The 19,611-nt window shown below is 33.4% G+C and overlaps 3 protein-coding genes across 5 annotated transcripts; 1 reads left to right on the forward strand and 2 right to left on the reverse strand.

The window, feature by feature from the left end:
- Window positions 1-1,267: 1,267 nt before the first annotated feature.
- Window positions 1,268-16,272, forward strand: LOC128192449 (uridine-cytidine kinase 2-like). 3 transcript variants are annotated; one of them, XM_052865122.1, is made up of 8 exons: window positions 1,268-1,408; window positions 9,205-9,327; window positions 9,994-10,153; window positions 12,078-12,174; window positions 12,548-12,690; window positions 13,186-13,283; window positions 13,499-13,547; window positions 13,971-16,272. In XM_052865122.1, exons 1-8 carry the CDS (start codon window positions 1,355-1,357, stop codon window positions 14,084-14,086), a joined length of 840 nt encoding a protein of 279 aa, XP_052721082.1. In that variant the 5' UTR covers window positions 1,268-1,354; the 3' UTR covers window positions 14,087-16,272. The 3 variants fall into 3 exon arrangements, with proteins under 3 accessions (XP_052721082.1, XP_052721083.1, XP_052721081.1); XM_052865123.1 differs by lacking the exon at window positions 1,268-1,408 and adding an exon at window positions 9,035-9,053; XM_052865121.1 differs by lacking the exon at window positions 1,268-1,408 and having other exon boundaries at window positions 9,040-9,327.
- Window positions 1,402-2,980, reverse strand: LOC128192451 (uncharacterized). Its single transcript, XM_052865124.1, has 2 exons — window positions 2,527-2,980; window positions 1,402-1,823 (listed from the first exon to the last, which is right to left on the reverse strand). Exons 1-2 carry the CDS (start codon window positions 2,696-2,698, stop codon window positions 1,429-1,431), a joined length of 567 nt encoding a protein of 188 aa, XP_052721084.1. The 5' UTR covers window positions 2,699-2,980; the 3' UTR covers window positions 1,402-1,428.
- LOC128192447 (protein PML-like) lies at window positions 3,796-6,393 on the reverse strand. The gene has a single exon (XM_052865119.1). It carries the CDS (start codon window positions 6,105-6,107, stop codon window positions 4,092-4,094), a length of 2,016 nt encoding a protein of 671 aa, XP_052721079.1. The 5' UTR covers window positions 6,108-6,393; the 3' UTR covers window positions 3,796-4,091.
- Window positions 16,273-19,611: the final 3,339 nt, after the last annotated feature.

Below are 19,611 nucleotides of genomic sequence, written 5' to 3' on the forward strand. Positions count from 1 at the left end.
CTTTGGACTAAGCCCATGATCCAGGGACCATGAATTTTTCAATTTAAGTAGAGGGCTTCATAGACGTCATTATCATGCATTTGTTTTGTTTCCCAAATATATAATTATATATATAGTATCATTAAAGTTAGTTTTCATCTAAGACTCACTTTATTTTCTCAGTAGGGCTCCTCCCTAGCCAGTAAAGCCTGAATCCTTTGACTCAGAGGTCATGAATTTTACAATGTAGGTAGATAGCTTCGTGGACATCGTAATCATGCATTCTATTTATCTTTCACTACTGTGGAAGTAAAAAAAAAGATTTTCTGAGTTCAATACATTTTCACTACACTAGTATGGCCTAATGGCCTCGCCCTAGCGTCTGAACCCCTGACCGAGAGACTTTGAATTTCGCAATTTAGGTAGAGGCTAATGGACATCATAATCTAGTATATGGGAGTAAAGCAAAATATTTTCCAAGATAAGATTCAATACATTTTCACTAAATGTCTATATTGACCCCGCCCTTGGGCCATAACCACTGACCCAATGGCCATGATTTTTTTTACAATTTTGATGCAGGGTATCATGGGCATCATTATCATTTATTTATTTTTTTAAAATATATTTGGAAGAAGAGCCGAAGTTTTTCCAAGATGTCATACATGTATATTTTCACCATATATGTCTACATTAGCTAGGGCCTAAACCCCTGACCTAAGGGCCATGAATTTTACAATTTTGGACGGTAGAGAGTGTCATGGGCATCATAATCATGCTTTTAGTTTTCACCAATTATAGAACAGGAGTAGACGGAAAATTTTTCAAGATTTTAAAATTAATACATATTTGCTTTATGGCCATAATGATATTGACCGTTCTTCAGTATCGTAATTACTGTACGGTAGACCTCAAATAAAACACATCGGGTCGTGTCAAGCACGGAGGAAATTTTTTTTTACTGCGTGAATGCAGTGCACTATTTTAACTCTCCGAATGGCGTTCTGTACTTTGATATCTATTTGCCTTTTTAAGAGTAAGTTTATTCTGGATAAAAAAGAAGGTCCTCAAGAATATCATATATATGTCCTTGTAGTTCATATCATATTTCATACAAGGAATTTTTCTTCATTAAAAAGGCTTCGGCTACATGTCTGCCTTTATTTAAAAAGAAACAGCCAACACAGAAGAACGCGGACATTATAGTTCTATCTCACGTAATATTTGCACATGTACAAACAAGTATATCAAGCTATCAATGTATTTTATTTCGATAGAGAAACTACATACACATATAGATGTGAATCGGGCGTTTCCCTTTAAATTAATGCGAAAGTGAAAGCCTCGGGCTTAAACATTAATTTAATCATAAACGATGTTAAATCTTTCTCCAGAAAGCATCTACATCCTGAAACCATGCCATGGCGAGGTAAGTTGATGTGTGTGTTTTCACTGACACAGCCTCTTTTCACAGGTTGTTTTTTCCTCTTCTGTCGCCAGCTCTGTACAAGTTGCACAGAGAGCTTCAGCAACCTGGGCCGCCATTGTTAACCATTCTGTCACGCCTCTTGTCTTGTGGGCAAGGGAGCAAAGTCGACCCAAGTTAGTCCTGTTTTTAAGAGCGCCCATGCTTCTTGGGCCTTCGCCAACGAGTCTGCATGCGGCGTCGATATTTTGGAAGCATTTCTTGACCACGTTTGTGCGCATTTTTCGGGGTTTGCAGAATCCATAGTAATTGATGAAGTGGAACAGAATCGCCGTTTTTAAGGAGAGCACCTCGCGTACATGTAGGGAACCTGGCACCAGAGTTTGAGGCGCATTGTCTTTTTTAAGCGCTTTGTGACCTAAAACAAAACGTGTTTAAAATATTGGTTAATCATGGACATGTTCTAAATTTTGAATCAAGTAGTTATGATATTAAAAACCATGACATGAAACGAAACGCCTTTGTTTATATCTGTCAATGTTACTATGATTCATTAATGTACAGTTCTGTTAAGATCCTTTACCAATAAATGATTCAACCAAATGCTTTGAAATACTGTAACGAAAATTAACAACGGTAACAATTCATTCCCATGTAACTTGTTTTAGGTCTTGGTATTTATCAAAGAATAAGTATATACATGTACTGTATAAAGCAGACTAGAATATATACATCGATCTAATATTGATTTTAGTGACTAAAAAATACAAGTATGGTATGTTTAAGATATAACAATAAATAAATTTTTGTTCATGCATGGAAAACTAATTCGCAATTCGTTGCTGACATTTCTTTAAATCCCGAATACGAATGACTTAATTTATTCTAGAAATGTATCTATTTTATTACTAAAAGAATAGTTTTATTAAAAGAAATAGTTTTTATAAAAGAATATGTCTAATATCCACTTAGCTTGTGTTATTGCAAAGAAATGCAGTCGAAGTAAAATTAAAGTTTACTAAGTGTACAATTAACATATATTTTTCAATGAATCTATAAACGTTTAGATTTATCTATACATACATATATTATCTACATATATTTGATGATTTTAAACTCACCAGTTGCCAGATAACATTGTCCTACTGAGAGGAAAAGTGCGCAGGTCATCAAATAGACATTCATGTTGCGAAGTTTGTCTGATAATGTTTGTGGCTCTCTTTTGGTTAATTTAACTGAACAGAAGAAATGTTTTATGACGGGTTTACAAAGTGTTGCACCTTGATGAAACATCACATTACCTAACTCACCTGACTAAGACCGAGAATATACGCACATCCTATTCACTATCACATCAGTATATTAAATACATGTACTTTCTCCTGCTAAATTTGTTTTTAAACATTTACAAAAGTAATGTCGGAACTGATTTGTATGCATCATATTAATGTATTAATTAATGATCATTTGAAATAAAAATCCCCCTATTTTTTATGGATTCGTCGTCATCGTCTTGCGTAACATTTCAAACGTTTTACTTCTTCCACAGAACCTCTGGGGCATTGAAATATCCTGCTCAGTATGTGAACATAACGCACTGTTTAAAAAAACTTCTTTTAAAAATTTGTTCAGTTGAAATGTAACGTAATTATATATACAAGTATATATATTTGCAAAATGAAAAAGGGTCTCAAAATTATATATTTCCTATAGAACCAATTAAAAAATGTTCAAAATGTAATTTATATATAGATTATATTGAACTTTGTTCAATACTTATTCAAATACTATAGTATTGTCCTTAGAGGTCACTAAAAAACCATACTATATATGATACAGAGTTTTGCATATAGTAATGGTGAACAGAAATACAATGTATTCAATGGAAAACTATTTTAAAGAATAACGTTAAATTATTTGTATCAGATTGAATTCATCAGTTTACGCCATGCTGATCACAAGGAATGAATAATGGTATTGAGTGTTATAAATACATAGATCACTCTTTTGAAAAAGTCCACATAGTATTACAAATGAATAACGCGTTTGTATTTCTGAGATCTTGAAAGGCGCCATGATGAGAGCCAATGTTTTCCTTAAAAATATTTGAGGATATTTTAAAGCTCATATTGCTCGGAATAAGAAAAAAGGGCTTTGTAGTGCCGGAAAAATCAATTTGTACGCATAGAATTTCGGAGACAAAACACACAAGATCTCAATTATTTTTCAAACTCTTTGAAATACGTGTTCCGCAATACCGGGTATGAAATTACACATTGTGGGAATAAAACACACAATGGAAGAAATTAACAAAACAAGACTAGTAAAAACGGAAGAATAAGAAATTAAAAACCATACAACAGGGCGATCAATTTTAAAAACATGAAATATTTTCATAGGCAATATTAATTTATTATTCTGACATAAAACTATTGATTGTTTGAAAAACAAATATTTTGATTGTTTGTACACAGTGTTTTCAGATTCATCTGTCTATATACAAATCAACTTTGTGATTTTTCAGAAAAACGTATATTGAAATTTATGAATTGAAACTAAGAATCACACACACAAAACCATCATACGTGTGCTTTGAATCCTGAGTTTTACACGATTTTTCTTGCAGTCAATTGATCGAAACTCAAGGTTTAAAGACAGTCTTTTTAAAGAAGAAAAACAGACTGCTCTAAGAAGGATACATATAGGTAATGGTGTGACTCTCATAGCTCAAGAAGATCTTTTCCCCATTGGATATCATCATAATTGGTTTCTTAAACCCGTCATCCTCCGGAGCAATGATCTGAATAAGCCCGCCTTCTGGAGAAACCTGGTGGATGTTGTTGGAGTAATGTCCAGCCACGTAAACATTTCCGCGCTGATCAACGGCCATTCCCATGGGAACTCGCAAATTTTTGTGTGAATATCGGAAAATACTTCCCCCGTCCGTAGTAATGCAGTACAGCCCTCCCCGGAAGTCGGAGTCTGTGTAGTAAACGCGATTGTGGTCAGCGGCGCAGATGTACTTGACTCGCTCACCTTCGACTTTCATGGATGTTACCAAAGTCAGGCGATTTTCGGCATCAAGTTCCCACATATCTATAGACTTCATGCAAGCGACGAGGAGTTTGCCGTCCACAAAGGTAATGCCAAAACATTGATCCACTGACTTAAAGTGGAAACGATCCATGATACTCAAGGACCTAGGTCCCACTTCCAGCAGCTGAATAGTTTTCATTACTGGTAGGGTGACAGCAATCATATAGTTACCCTTTCTGTCCGGAAGAAGGGTGGCATCAAAGGGGTTTCCATACATGGGACATACTTGAGTATCAATCCTGTGTCCGGACTCGGAATACCCTCGGACTTCTCGGCCTTTATTGTCTACCAAGACTAGGTTTTTGTTCATCGCAAAGCCGCCTGATATGAAGCTACTTTGGTATTTGAGCGCCAAGAAGTTGTGTCTTTTTTCTGACATTCGAATTGGTAACCTAGGAGACAACTGCAAGTGGTCGATTGTTCTGTCAGAGTGTAATGTCGTGTGTTTCGCATCAACTATCCCCAGATTTGGCATTTTTGAAACAAGGTCTGTCTCTTTGATCTCATATTGTGTTCTCACGATTTTTCCAGCTCTGTGTTGCATGTTTTCCTCCAATAATTGGCACTGCTGTCTAATTTTTGCCCCTTCAGTAAGGACTGCGAGTGGCGGAATGTTCTTTGTAGCAGCATCCAGTAGATCTTTATAATAGTTAATGTTCTGAAGTTTCTGTTCGAACACCTCAATATCCTGTTGAATATGATTGATCTCTCTTTCATGAAGTTCGTCAAATTCTTCTTTGAGTGCCTTTTCTAGATTGTCCACGTGCTCGATCACTTTTGTTCGAAATGTTTGGATTACCTTTTCTTCTTCAACTTTGTGGGAAGCAAGATCGGCGACAGCCTTCTTCCTTTCTGTGACTATTTTCTCGGCGTTGCTGCTCATGGTTTCCAGTTGAGACACAAGCACAGTTAGCTCTTGCTTTTTTCTCATGACCTCGATAGCTCTGTCAATCGGTAGAAACGAAGTGCATTGAGAATGGGTACCCGTCTTGCATTTACCACAGCAGGCCGTTTGATGCTCCATACAGAATTTCGTCACCTCCTCGCGTGGATGGTCAATGCAAAGAATCTTTCTTTGCATTGTAAACGGGTTATTCTCAGCTTCAGTAATTGGGATAACAAGATGTCGATTCGAAGATTGTATTGAGGCGTGATTTTCGACACATTCGTCACAAAGAGCTTCGGCGCATTCCGAGCACCATGACTTTGCCGTGGACGTTTTCTTTCGACGCTTACATGGCTTGCATGTCTTGGTCTTCAGTTGGCGCTTCATAACATGCGACAGAAGCAGGTTGTTGATCGGAAGTTTGGCCACAATTTTCTCTGGATCCGTGTCGGCAGATTCCGGGGCAGGGACGGAACATGTCGGACACTTGACCTGGGCACTCTCGTCTGACTGCTTGGACGCTTTGGCGTGGATATTCAAACATGCTTCACAGAAAGTATGGAGACACGGAAAATGTTTTGGAGTCGTCAGTTCCCTGTTACAAATTTTACAGATCACGAGATCTTCACTTACTTCATCGTCACCACCAAGTGAAGTGGTTGGGCGTGTTCGAGCAGATAACTGGGTCCCCTGACGTGTAGTGGCGGATATTCCTGCCATGTTCAAAGTTTTAGTCTTCGCAAAGTTTAACGTTGAAAAATATCCGTTATGAACTCCTAGTTTATAAATCCATCTGCTTTCGTCCTGTACTCTTGTTGAATATCCTGCCAGCTATAAGCTCACACTCCATGCAAATGTTTTATTTAAAAATTTGCATGATTAACTTCATTAATCTGTAATGAATCTACCGCATTTCTGAATACCTAAAATATCACATAGCCCTCCCATGATCAGATATCTTGCCTCCTAAGTGCCCGTGCTTTAAACCTTATCTTAAGATGTATCCCCTGTCTTATACTCTGACAATCTCAATTGTTTTTTAAACAATTTATCTCAAATGTTACAATGAAGTTTAAAAGTCGGTACATTTAAATTGTTCAATAAATTAGAATCAAACGTATAACGGACGTGATGTCGCTTTGGGATTGCGATAAACGTTGACAACAGTAACAGTCTAACATGCAAACACGAAACGAAAAAATAACGTTGAGAATGACCAAATTCTGAATTTGGTCATTTACATCATCGACCATAGCAAAGCATATTTATCATTACCATAGGCGTCGGAACCGGGAGGGGGGGGGGGGGGGGCTAGGGGGGCTTAGCCCCCCACTTTTATTTGCAAAGTTAGACCAAACCATTAGGCACATAGCATCATAGAGGGTTCAGCCCCCCCCCCCCTTTTTTCTCGCAGGAAACATAATTGTTCCTAAATTTACTTTGAAAAAATTGAAATATTGAGAAGTTAGAGTCATAGGCATACTAGCCCCCCCCCCTCCCCCCGGATTAGGAATTTCATGATTTGGGGGGGGGGGAACATTTTGGGGAAGGTAAGAAATTTTTTTTTTGGAACTATAAGAATACTCCCCCCCCCCCTCCCCCCCCCCCCCCCCCGGATTAGGATTTAGGATTTTAATGATTTTGGGAATAAGGGTTTTTGGGGTGTTCTTTTTTTTGCTTGTCAATATTTCTGAGGATTAGTCTATAGCCCCCCCCCCCCCCCCCACTTTCAATTTGCTTCCGACGCCAGTGACTACACTGGTAGCAGGGTATTCTACAATAGAATCAAAAACTTGTATGTTAGTCTTTTTAAAGATTTTGTATGCATGTACATATCTTTACATGTGTCAATCTTCTTTTAATTTCCCATTTTTTGATAGTTTAAAAACTGCCAATTCTAAATGGAAGGAGATTTAATAATATTTATTTTAGAAAACTATTTTGCATTTCATGTACATTAATACAGATAAATCGTTTATGTGGGAGTTATTATCATTGATATCTAATGATAGTATATGTACATATGATTAAATTATTTAACACATTATTAAATGTGCATGTACTTATGTCTTCTTAACATCACTTACGGTAGATTTGATGTGATAACAAGTGAGGATGTGTTGAAAAACAACAAACCTTTTGTAATTTACTGCATCAACTGAGTGATTCCAAAAACTGTAATCTTACATGTGTCTTCTTTTTTTACATGCCAATACTCACATCTGTATTTATGATTGTTTTCTATTGTTTTAATTGATTTGTACTTCTTAACCCAAATGGATGATAATAGAACCATTTTAACGAGACCTTGGACTTTCGGTTGGACGTAGCTATATATCTATTTCTTGCGTCAATACAAGTTAAAAATGACGCGGTTTCAAGCGAAATATACACCGATTGCGTAGTCTTAGCTCAAAAGCAAGACAAATCTTGTTAATTTCAAAGAGCCATGGCTGAGTGCCCAGCAATGAAATAGACAGGCCTACGTCACGTTGTTGTTTGACACAACTACCCAAATTCCAAGCTCTTGTTAGAACCATTTTAACAAGACCTTGGACTTTCAACAGGACGTGACTATCTATTTCTTGCGTCAAAACAAGTAAACAATGACACTGATTTCAAACGATTTTTACACCGACTTCGTAGTCTTAGCTCAAAAGACAGATGAATCTTGTTGATTTCAAAGAGCCATGGCTGTATGGCCAGAAATGAAATAAACAGGCCTAAGTCACAATGCTGTTTGACACAACTACCCAAAGTCCAAGCTCTTGTTAAAATGGTTCTAATATGGTTCTATAATATTTCGTCATAATTAAGGACACGCTTTTTAAAACGTGATATATACGATAAATCATAAATCTACAGTAGATATAAGCCTACTCTCCAGAATTTGAAAACGATTTTTTCCACTTAAAATAAAGAAACCATGTGTTGATAATGCAAGGTCAATCTAATCAAAATTAGACTTGTAATTCCGCTCCTCTACGATACGCTATACAAGTATAGCGTATCGTAGAGGAGCGGAATTACAAGTCTAATTTTAATTAGATTGATGCAAGGTTGAATGGCAGTTCAATTTGTACAGTACATGTACGTTTATTGTTCTTCAAAAGAATTCATTATGCTATATTTATGATCCTAGTGCTCGGGCAAAATCCTCATAATTAGTATTAAAACAAACTGCCCGACAGGTACATGTACCTTTTATCCTATTATATAATATAATTCTTCAAGTGAAGTTAAAGTTGGAAAATCTGCTCATTTATAATACTCGTTTTATAAATTATCAAAGCTTTTAATTTAGACTTGTTACAAAAAAATCCAGGTGTAATCTTATTTGTTCACCTACAGACTGCAAGTTCAGTCCTATAACGGTAAGATCATATCATGAAGTGATTCTGATAGGGTAACTATAGCTATCGCTTTCGGTAGCGATAGCTTATCAGAACAGCTGAATTATCAGGTTGGGGTTAATTCGCATATTTGTGTTTATAAGTATATAGTTTTACTGATTATGAAGAGCTTTTTGGTGGTTCCGCTATCACAGAACATAAAAGGTAAAGAATAGAAAAAAATTACATACGAATGCATGTGCCATAAGAATGCGACTAATTTTATGTACGACTTATCATTTACTTTGGAGATGGATAAAAACAACAAAACCATGTGGGTGCAAGTTTAGATCCTTTTTCATTGCGTCATGAGTCTTTTTCATTACTTCGTGTTTCTTGATTGATAATTAAGAGAGTTGGCTATGTTATTTCGCCAGAAAATATTGAAGTGTTGTAGATATTTTGCAACAAACTCAAATTTTCAGATGATGGCTGCAACAAACAGATCAGGATCTACCAACAGTTGGCAAAGAAAAAACGGATTCGAGAGGGAAAGGGTTCCTAGGCCTTTTGTTATTGGTGTTGCAGGGGGAACTGCCTCAGGAAAAGTAAAAAATCATACATGTAAACGTTGGAAACTTCTTCTTAGAAATAATTCTATCAGTCAACAAACAAAACATTGGAAACAAATAAGGACAATATTGTTAAGGTTATTGCATCCTAGTTCAAAATGGTTCTTATCTGGAGACAATTTTCAAAATATTTTATGTTGTTATTGAGCTCTCATTTAGGTGGGCCCTATAGAAAATGCTCATCTTCATATGAATATCATTAAAAATATCAAATCAAATGTTGAAGATTGAATTTGCACTGAAATAGCAAAGTATCGTTTAACCCCTTGACTCTGTTACTAACCTAACTCGGTAACTTTCATGAAACTGTGTCTGCACCATTTGTAAATGAATAAATGCAATTGTGACACCGGTTTCTACTTGCAATATTTATTTTATTTATTTTATAATATGAGAAATCAGATAGAGCCTTTTCACTGGTGCTCTAGATTATTGATATCTCCAACATCTAAGGATGCATTAAAAAATTAAGTTTAAATCAGCTTTTACCCCTACATCTGCATTCTTCAGAGCTCCATGTAATTGTACTAATGTGCTTTGTGCCGCACATTTTTTCTCTGTATGTCTTTCTCTGTCTGTCTGTCTGTCTGTTTGTCTATTTGTCTCTCTCTCTCTCTCTCAAGCTTGTTTACTTTTATTTAGTCATCAGTATGTGCCAAAATAATGCAGCAGCTTGGCCAGGATGATGTTGATCACAAACAGCGACAAGTGGTCATCATCAACCAAGACACGTTTTACCGCCCCCTCTCAGAGGAAGAGAACGCAAAGGCCCTAAAGGGGGAGTTCAACTTTGATCATCCAGGTACATACGCACATAACTATGGGACATTTGTGATATATTTATTGTGTTGTACTAGTTACTAAACCAGTACATGTATTGCCATATTTAGTTCTTTATAACTTTAATTAATACTGTGGGTCCCAATAAATGTAATCCAACTGATTTGATTACTTATCTAATATTAGAACTAAGATGTGAAAGCACTTATCAACAGGACTTAGTGTACACTTAGAAAGGTTTGATTCTTTCTGTATTGAAAACAGTAACATGTACTGCTTAAGAACTACTGCTCCTGCCCAAATGTTGGTAAATATGATTTTATGCCTATTTAATATGCATGTACTTCTGCTTTTTTTTTTTTAAATTCAGAACATATTAAGTACAAAAATTTACATACAACTTACTTATGTTAATAGAGAAATATAGGCTTAATTCCCCTGGGAAAGTCCAGACACTGACAGATTTTGTTCTGTTGATGATATATATCATATGGTGAGCTAGATAATGCCTTGTATAACTTTTAGCATTAAACTAACAAGAAAATCAGGATGCATCCTGTCTGCATAATCCTCATTATTTGGTTGATTCATTTCATTTGGTATTTACGAGGGTCAATCAAAAAATACGAAGACTTTTGTCATAGCTGTGTTACTTAACGTCATATCATTACTAAATTTGGTAGACATAATTTAGCAATAGTTTCAAACAATTTGCAAGAAAAAAAAAATTAATAAATTCCTTAATTTCTAAGAATTATTTAGAATCTAATCCTGCAAAAATGAGGTCACGGCGCACGGTCAAAATTTGTTTTCTGTCAACAATAAATCATATATAATGTTGAAAGTAATATCTCTATAGATTGGGCTTAAAATCAAAAAATATTGAAATCTCAAATTAAGTATAGTCATGGTATTTTATGTTCCAAATAATGACGAGATATATTGTTTTGTCAAACAGATATGAGTAACTAAAGACAGAAAGTCCTCTTTAAAATTGACTAAAAACATCAACGTCGCCGGACGTCACGGCGCAACGAGAAGTACAAACAAAATGGATTTAACTCAGGAAAAAGCCGATACAAGCTATGAAAATGCTCAATGGTGCAAAAAATAAGTCAACAATTATTTGCAAGTTTGTGTTTATTTGTAATGAATTTTGTGGGGGTGGTGGTAATTGTATTTTGATTATAAAACAGTCTGAAAGAGAGTAGAATATCTGTAAATATTTGGTAAAAAAAAGTAACGTCAACCAACGTTCAGGGTTATCCTTACTGTAAACTAATAGATACACGGTTAGAAAATGAATACTTTGAAGAACTAACTTATGATTCTCAAACAGATGTGTGCAAATAAGATGTTAAGTGGTTCAGTGCCATTTTAAATTATCAGGAGAAAGAAACAAGAGACTAAGCCTGTTATAAAGATGGAGTATATCTATAAACTGTGCGTGTTTAATCTTGACGTTATGTTTTGAACGTTACCGTGCGCCGTGGTGACTAAATATGTTGTTTATAAAAAGGGGTAACAAAAATACCGTTTCATCAAATGGACTAAAACTTCGCATATCAATAACATAAGTGTAGGTGCACAGATTAATCTGTTAGGTATGACTTTCATGAAAAATATATGATAGACAGCCACATTGTCTTCGTATTTTTTGATTGACCCTCGTATTTACATATATTTACATAAGTATTAAGGAGGCATGGTGGTCAGCAAATTAGCCATCAGGTTTGTCTTAAACTTTGACATATGCTATTTTTGGGCCATAAACTTACATTTATATAGTAAAGAAAATCCAAATATTTTTAGCTTTAAAATTTGATCATTTTACTATATCTTTAGCTCTTTGTCTTAGGAATACTGAAATACTATAAAAATGGCCATGACCATCACGCCCTCATGAAATTCTCATTTGATTAGCCTTGATTATTTTATATTTTCAGATGCCTTTGATTATGATTTTATGGTGAACACATTAAAAGAGTTGGTTGCTGGAAATGAAGTAAAATTACCACAATATAATTACAAGACGAATGCAAGGTGGGTGTAAAAATTAAATGAAACTTGTTCACGTCTTTGAAAATTTTTGAAAGAAAAATATGAAAAACAAACAGAGAAGAAACTAATATTTCACTGGAATTCTCATTATGTACTTTTTTGATGTATGAATAATACTATGTTCAAAGTCCAAATGAAAAAAATAATTTTTTTATTAAATGATGAAATGATGCACTGGTAAAGATACCAATGATATTGTAATGGTACATGTATATGATTTAATAAAAAATTGATGTGAGAAAATGTTAAACAGTTATTTCTTTAAATGTAAATACTGCAATAATCATTAAAAAAAGTTTATTTTATCAGAAGTTTGACATTTGTTTTAGTTTGAGCAATGATTGGTTTATTGTAGAGAGGAGAAGTGGCACACAGTCTATCCTGCTGATGTTGTTCTGTTTGAGGGCATCTTAGTGTTTTACTTCAAAGAACTCAGAGACATGTACCACATGAAGCTATTTGTTGACACAGATCCAGACACCAGATTGGCCAGGAGAGGTATACCTTTATATGATAAATTTGGGAGATGGGATAGGCATGATAATCTTTATCCTGAGTTTCTTAAAACTTAATCACGAATTTTATTTTGGTTTTGAAAATGAACTGAAATTTTTGGTATGTTATGTACATGTTCATTTATTAACACCCCAATCATGTTCACAATATGCATGTGTACATGCACATTCCTGACAAAAACATCCCAGTAAATGGATAAAACAATTTTTGGTTCATGCCTGTTCAATGAAGAATAAATAGAAATTGTATTTGTAAAGTTTGTCAGGTTTTTCATGTAGTTTTTAATAAAGATGAGAAGATTGAGGTTTCATGTACAAGTAATGTTACAGTAATCAAATTTTTATTGTATAAGCAACTAAGAAAATTTTACTTTTAAACTAACATAGTATTAATTGACATTCAAAAGGATAAGCATTTGATGATTGTGTAACGAATTAGATTTTAAAATGCATAAGCATTTTTCTGACATTTTAATAGTACTGAGGGACACAAAGGAAAGAGGCAGAGATATAGAAAACATTCTACATCAATACACCACTCTAGTCAAACCTGCCTTTGAAGAATTCTGCCTCCCTGTAAGTTGCTCTAGTTTTCCTGAATATCAGACTTACCTGTTAATATATTGGTGTAAAGTTGAAATACATGTAAATGATTTAAATGTAGATCTTAATTATATGAATATCAATTCATACATAATCTATTCTATCCTGGAGAAACATATTGCACAGTATTATTAAGCTTTTTTTCGACCACAAGTTACTTTATACCATATATTTATTTACTTTCACAGACAAAGAAATATGCTGATGTTATTATACCCAGAGGAGCTGATAATACAGGTACATATAGATCTTTTAAACACAAATTTCATAAGTCTTTTTATCAGATCTTGGTTTTAAAATAAAATTTGTTTGTCCTCCTCTGACTGGATGCTGAAACCGTGGGTTAATTTTATTTCTTTCCCAAGTTATATGAATTCAAAGAATAAGAGAGATGATATTTAGAATATTGATGATAAAAATATCAGTCTCAAACTTTTGTCAGTTTGTTGAGAAAAAGTGGATCAATCGTTTTAAGATGGCTTGAGACTTACGGTACTGTGTTATTAATTACAAGTCAACAGATATATTGATAAGGAGCTTAATATTAATTTGTTATTCTATACATTTCTGAATTGAACAGCATTTGTAAAGAAATTAAAGGAATCCAAAAATGCTGCTTGAGGCTTTCAAATATTTTATGATATGATACTCTCTTTACAGTGGCAATTGACTTGATAGTACAACACATTCAAGAACTACTTCGTCCATCAGCAAATAAAATAGGCAACAAAAGACCGCGCTACAATTCAGACTCCTTTGTTGGAAGACCACATTAATATTTGTTAATGCTTACATGTGCATATGTACATAATATGTTTCCATTATAGGTAAATTATGTTGGAATTGATAATTTACTTTTGATTCCTTTTCTTTCTAAAAAAAATTGAAAACACCTCTATCAAAAAATTACAACATTGAACTTTTGGGTCAATAGAATTTTTAGGGGGGTAGTTTTGTAGTCCAAACTTACAAAGTCAAGAAATCAGTAATTTTTGTCTCATAGTTGATTAAAAATTTTGTATAGGAAAGGCTTCATTTATAGAAAGATTTGTCAAGCCTTTTAATGTTAATTTTACAAAATTTCATCTGCAAAATACTCGTACTAACCAACCTAAAAAGTATTAAAGTGGAATAGGACTTTATAATATATGTTTCTAGCTGGGAGATATCGCACTATTGTTTTATCATTATCTTATTGCAATAAAGAAATTATGTTTATATTTTCAACAATTTTGTTAATGCTGTGAATCATAAGAAATAATGTTAACCTATTAATTACATATCTGTAATGTAAGTTTGTGTTCAAGTACCAAGTGAGTACTCTGTTCTATTTCTGGAAAGTGTTCTTTATTATTTCTTTTTATTTCTTTTTAATGAAGTTATACTTCAGCATTTTAGAGATGTTTACTTTATACCCATGCAGAAATTTTAAGATCAGCATGATCTCTTCTCATAAACACTTTGTATTTGCCTTGCTTCGCTATTTTTATGTGTACGTTTGTATTACCGGTTATACAAACGTTCCGTATACTTGACATACATCAGAAAATGAAATACCGGAACATGTACAGTGAAATGTACAGTTTATTGGCATTTTTTGTACTGTATCATCTTTTGATGATTTTGGTTGTTTTTATATTAGTCTAGTATAACTTTGTTGAGGTATACAGGGAAACAATGATTGGGGCTGAGACACATACTGTTAGTTTTACTGTTCATTAAAACATATGTAGATAAGAACATAATTACACACTTAAAATAAATTGTTCATTAAAAGAGACAGAAATGCACCCCCTATAGTTTCCCCAGTCATTTACAAGATTGTCAGTACTTTGTTCTACTCAATAACTTTTGGTAGATCTCCGTACATTATTACAGTAATACTGGTGTGTGACCAGTTCTTGCTGAGTACTATTTCTCACCAGTGCATTGTTATGTCATTTTATCAACACAAAAATTTACATGCAAAAAATGACATAACAATGCACTGGTGAGAAATGGTACTAAGCGAGAACTGTTCGCACGCCAGTATATCTCTATGGCTGCAGTCTACCACTACTCTATCCATATTGATTTTCACATCCTAAAGAAAGTAACTTTTAAATTCTGAACAATGATTTTGGGCAAAATTCTTTTTGACCATTATTTACATTTTAGAAATGAGATCTATCATAGTGTTAAATAATGCCGATAGAAAACTAGTGGCTTAAAGATGGTGCCCCTTCTGCTATGAAAGGAGCAGACTGTAAATATAAATTATAAATACAAATTGAATCCTGCCAATATTTTGGGAGGTATTGTGACAGGTTATTAAAGAATTTTAAACTTTGCAATTGTGTTAAATTATGTTTTTTAATTAAATAGATAAGATTTCAATTTTCATGTATTATCATATTAGTATTAAAGGTTAACATGATTTGATGTATGCAATAATGTTTCATGCATCTAGCATGCATGTTTTGTTCAAAAATAGCAAGATAGGATATAGTTATCACATATACCATACACAGAAACATGCATGTTGATTTCTATTATAGTTTTGTTCAATATATTTATATTTCTTCTTAAATTGTTCATGTATACATGTTTTTTTCCAATGCGTTTTGTATTTTTGACGTATAAATAGAAATCTTTCAAAACAATCTTAGAAAAATCAGCTCATTTAACACGTTGGAATATACATACTTTGTATACAAATTATTTTATTAATAGGAATGTTGAAAATGTGTGCGGAAAATTCCACAATTGTCCCAATTTAAATTGTCTTGGTCAATCTTTCAACTGTTATAAAGTAGAAATATTATTTATATAGTTTTTGTGTGTGTGTCAGTCTAAGGCGATTTTGTATAGTGTTACTGTATTCACCGATATACATGTATTATCTTTTTTTTCTGTTAAAAGTACAATAGGCTCACACTGCATGGTTCATTTTATGTGGTAATAAAAACAAGGATTTTTTCAATTGTTTTGTTTCCTTTTACCTTCCTTCTTTCTACATTCATTGAATTCAGAATGCAGGTAGTGCAGGTGTATATTCAAATAAAGTTGTTAGGATGATAGAAAAGATCAGGGAAGGTGGTTCAACACATTCTTCTCAATTAAAATATTTATGATAACAAAAAAGATACATCTGCTGCTTGTGACCCATTATGTGATGATTTTTTGTGCTTTATAAACTTTATAATACAACAATGATGTATTTTTTAGCTCGCCAATATGAAGGGGGGAGCTTATGCTACACCCCAGCATAGCTAGGCATCCAAACCTGGTTTAAGTTTTGGAGCAGGTCATGTATCTTGGTTATTAAGAGTCCTATCTTCACAAAACTTACATGGGAGGTGCAAACTGGTCCTACTTATGAACTTGATAGACTTGAATACTGAATCTGGGCCATAAATTTCTGATGCTGTCGGAGGTTCATGTTTTTATAAGCTCATAAGAGTTTTTAAAGCTTATGCCCTTTGATGACTATATCTTACTTTCTACAGTTCCTAACTTCACTAAACTTGCACAGATGGTGCTTGTTATGATACTTATGCATTTGACAGTCTTGAAGGCTGAATCCAAGCCATGGGTTTCGGATGCTGAATGAGGTTAAACTTTTTGGAGCAGGTGCTCTTTGATGGCCATTTCTATTAAGTTACTGTTCCTATCATCAACAAACTTGTATGGATAATATACAATTATTTAATGCTTGAGCAGTCAATAGACCAGAAAATTTTCCCGAGGTTCAGGGAACATCTCGGTGTGTTCTACTGACCGGCGGTCCAATAGATCGAAGTCTCTTGAACGGCGGTCCAGTAGACCGGCAGTTCAATAGATCGGTTTCAATAGTTAAGCAAAACTGTATACACAAACAAAATAGACGCAAATATTTAACTGTAATAGAACAACAAAATCCCCTTGATTAGGCAATAATACGTTTTATGATACTTTGCACTTGACAGGCGTGATTGCTTAATTTGAGCCATAGTTGGAATGCCAGATGAGGTTTTAAGGTTTTTGAAGCTGGTAAAAGATTTTGGAGCAGGTGCTCTTGGATAAACAAATTTTAGTTATTAGTTTAATTAACATTTACTAAATTTGGAAAAATGAAGCATTATGAGATACTGATGAACTGGTAGGCTTGCTGAATCTAAGCCATGTTTCAGATGCCGGAGGAGGTTTATGCATGATGGTCCTAACCAATTTACACAGTTCATGAAACTTTAATTTGAAGGTTGATATTCGATAATACATGTATTATATTATATAAATAGTGCCTGTTTGGGAGGGTAACAGTTGAAATTGACACCCTGAGAAAACCAATGTCAACCGACGCGAAGCGGAGGTTGACAATGGTTTTCGAGGGGTGTCAATTTCAACTGTTATCCTCCCAAACAGGCACTATTTATTTTGTTATACTGAATGTCTTTTTTAAAATTTTTAAGAAAATTTTACTGCTTTTATATAGGAATAACGTGAATTCTACAGCGAACCGTACGCGCATAATTTTCGCGCATGTAACATTTTTTAATGTTACCCGTTGCCAAGTGCGTTGCTAACGCTGAGGGTAATAGTAAATATTATTAACTGCGTCTTAACCAATCAGATTTCAGTATTTAACATGAAAGTATAACAAAAAATTATATCATATGACACAATATTGTATTATATGATACAATATTATATTATATAGAAGTATTTTGATAGAGATTGTATCATACGATACAGTGTGAAATTTACCAGTAATATGATAAAAGTGATTTAATAAAGGCGATGCCTCGTCTCATTGAGCTTTATAATCTTTCCTATTCAAAAACATAGGTAATCACAGATTACAAAGCTCACCGAGACGAGGCATCAACTTTATGAGGCATCACCTTTAAAACCACCTTTATCATATGATATGAAAATCATAGTTAATGATCTTGGATATTCATGGATACTGTTTTGACACAATATCGTATATCATATGTAAAAAAATTGTATGATAATCCTATGTTCATTTCATACATTATTATAAGATACAATGTTTATCAATACAATAATATAAAATATGATATTGCATCCAATGATACTTACAATATATATCATTTAATACAATATAATACTGTAATAAATATTGATGCAATATGATTTTGTAACATATAATATGACATTGTATCGTGTTATACATTATTGTATTTAATCACATAATACAATATCATAATATCTAATATAAATACAATATAGCATTATTTGATACTATATCATATCACATAATACATCACAATATTGTAACATATGATATTATATTGTATAATATAGTATAATTTTGTATTGTATGATATTGTATCATATTTGATACACAATATTGTATCATATGATACAATATAATTTGATAAAACATTGTTTCATATCATATGATACAATATCATCTGATACAGTACGATATTATATATTACAATATCATTTTATACAAAATCATATCATATGATACAATATCATATTATACAATATTGTATCATACGAAATGCTTTAATTATAATATACAATATCGTATCATATGATACAATATCATATATTGCAATATAATATGAAACAATATCATTCGATAAAATAATATATTATACAATATCATATTCTACAATATTATATAATAATATACAATACTATACATAACAATATCATAATACAATATCATATAATAATGTACAAAAAAATTGATACAATATCATATCATATCACTTTTTACAATATAATGTATGATATTACATTGTATCATATAAAACAATAGTGTATCATATCATAGAAAACTATATCATAGGAATCATGTTAAATCATTTAACAACAAACACATCTATCAAGCAGGTTTGAGTGAGGTAGGAGAATTTTTAGCATCCTTGATAATGGAGATCAGGCTCTGCATCTGAAGCTACCTCTGCAATTCATTTATATTATAGTTAAATCAATTATGCAAGCTATTATCTATAAAACATGTAACCTGTTCCAAAAAACTAAACCTCATCCAGCATCCGAAACCTATGGCTCAGATTCAGCATTCAAGCCTGTCAGATGCATCAGTATCATGAGATGCATCATCCCTGCAAGTTTGGTGATGTAAGGACCAGTAATAACTAAGATATAATCATCAGAGGGCACCTGCTCTAAAAACTTTAACCAGCTCTTAAAACCTTAACCTCATCCAGCATCCGAAACCTATGGCTCAGATTCAGCATTCATGCCTGTCAGGTGCATCAGTATCGTAAGACGCACCATCCTTGCAAGTTTGGTGAAGTTAGGACCAGAAATAACTAAGATATATTTTTTAGCATCCTTG

This window comes from Crassostrea angulata, chromosome 7, assembly GCF_025612915.1.
Source record: "Crassostrea angulata isolate pt1a10 chromosome 7, ASM2561291v2, whole genome shotgun sequence".
Lineage (NCBI taxonomy): Eukaryota > Metazoa > Mollusca > Bivalvia > Ostreida > Ostreidae > Magallana > Magallana angulata.

Coding starts and splice junctions, on each gene's coding strand:
- LOC128192449 (XM_052865121.1), top strand. CDS start 9,142: ATGTTATTTCGCCAGAAAATATTGAAGTGTTGTAGATATTTTGCAACA. Junction 12,175..12,547: donor AATTACAAGACGAATGCAAG/GTGGGTGTAAAA, acceptor GGTTTATTGTAG/AGAGGAGAAGTGGCACACAG. Junction 13,548..13,970: donor CAGAGGAGCTGATAATACAG/GTACATATAGAT, acceptor CTCTCTTTACAG/TGGCAATTGACTTGATAGTA.
- LOC128192451 (XM_052865124.1), bottom strand. CDS start 2,698: ATGTTTCATCAAGGTGCAACACTTTGTAAACCCGTCATAAAACATTTC. Junction 1,824..2,526: donor ACAATGTTATCTGGCAACTG/GTGAGTTTAAAA, acceptor GTTTTGTTTTAG/GTCACAAAGCGCTTAAAAAA.
- LOC128192447 (XM_052865119.1), bottom strand. CDS start 6,107: ATGGCAGGAATATCCGCCACTACACGTCAGGGGACCCAGTTATCTGCT.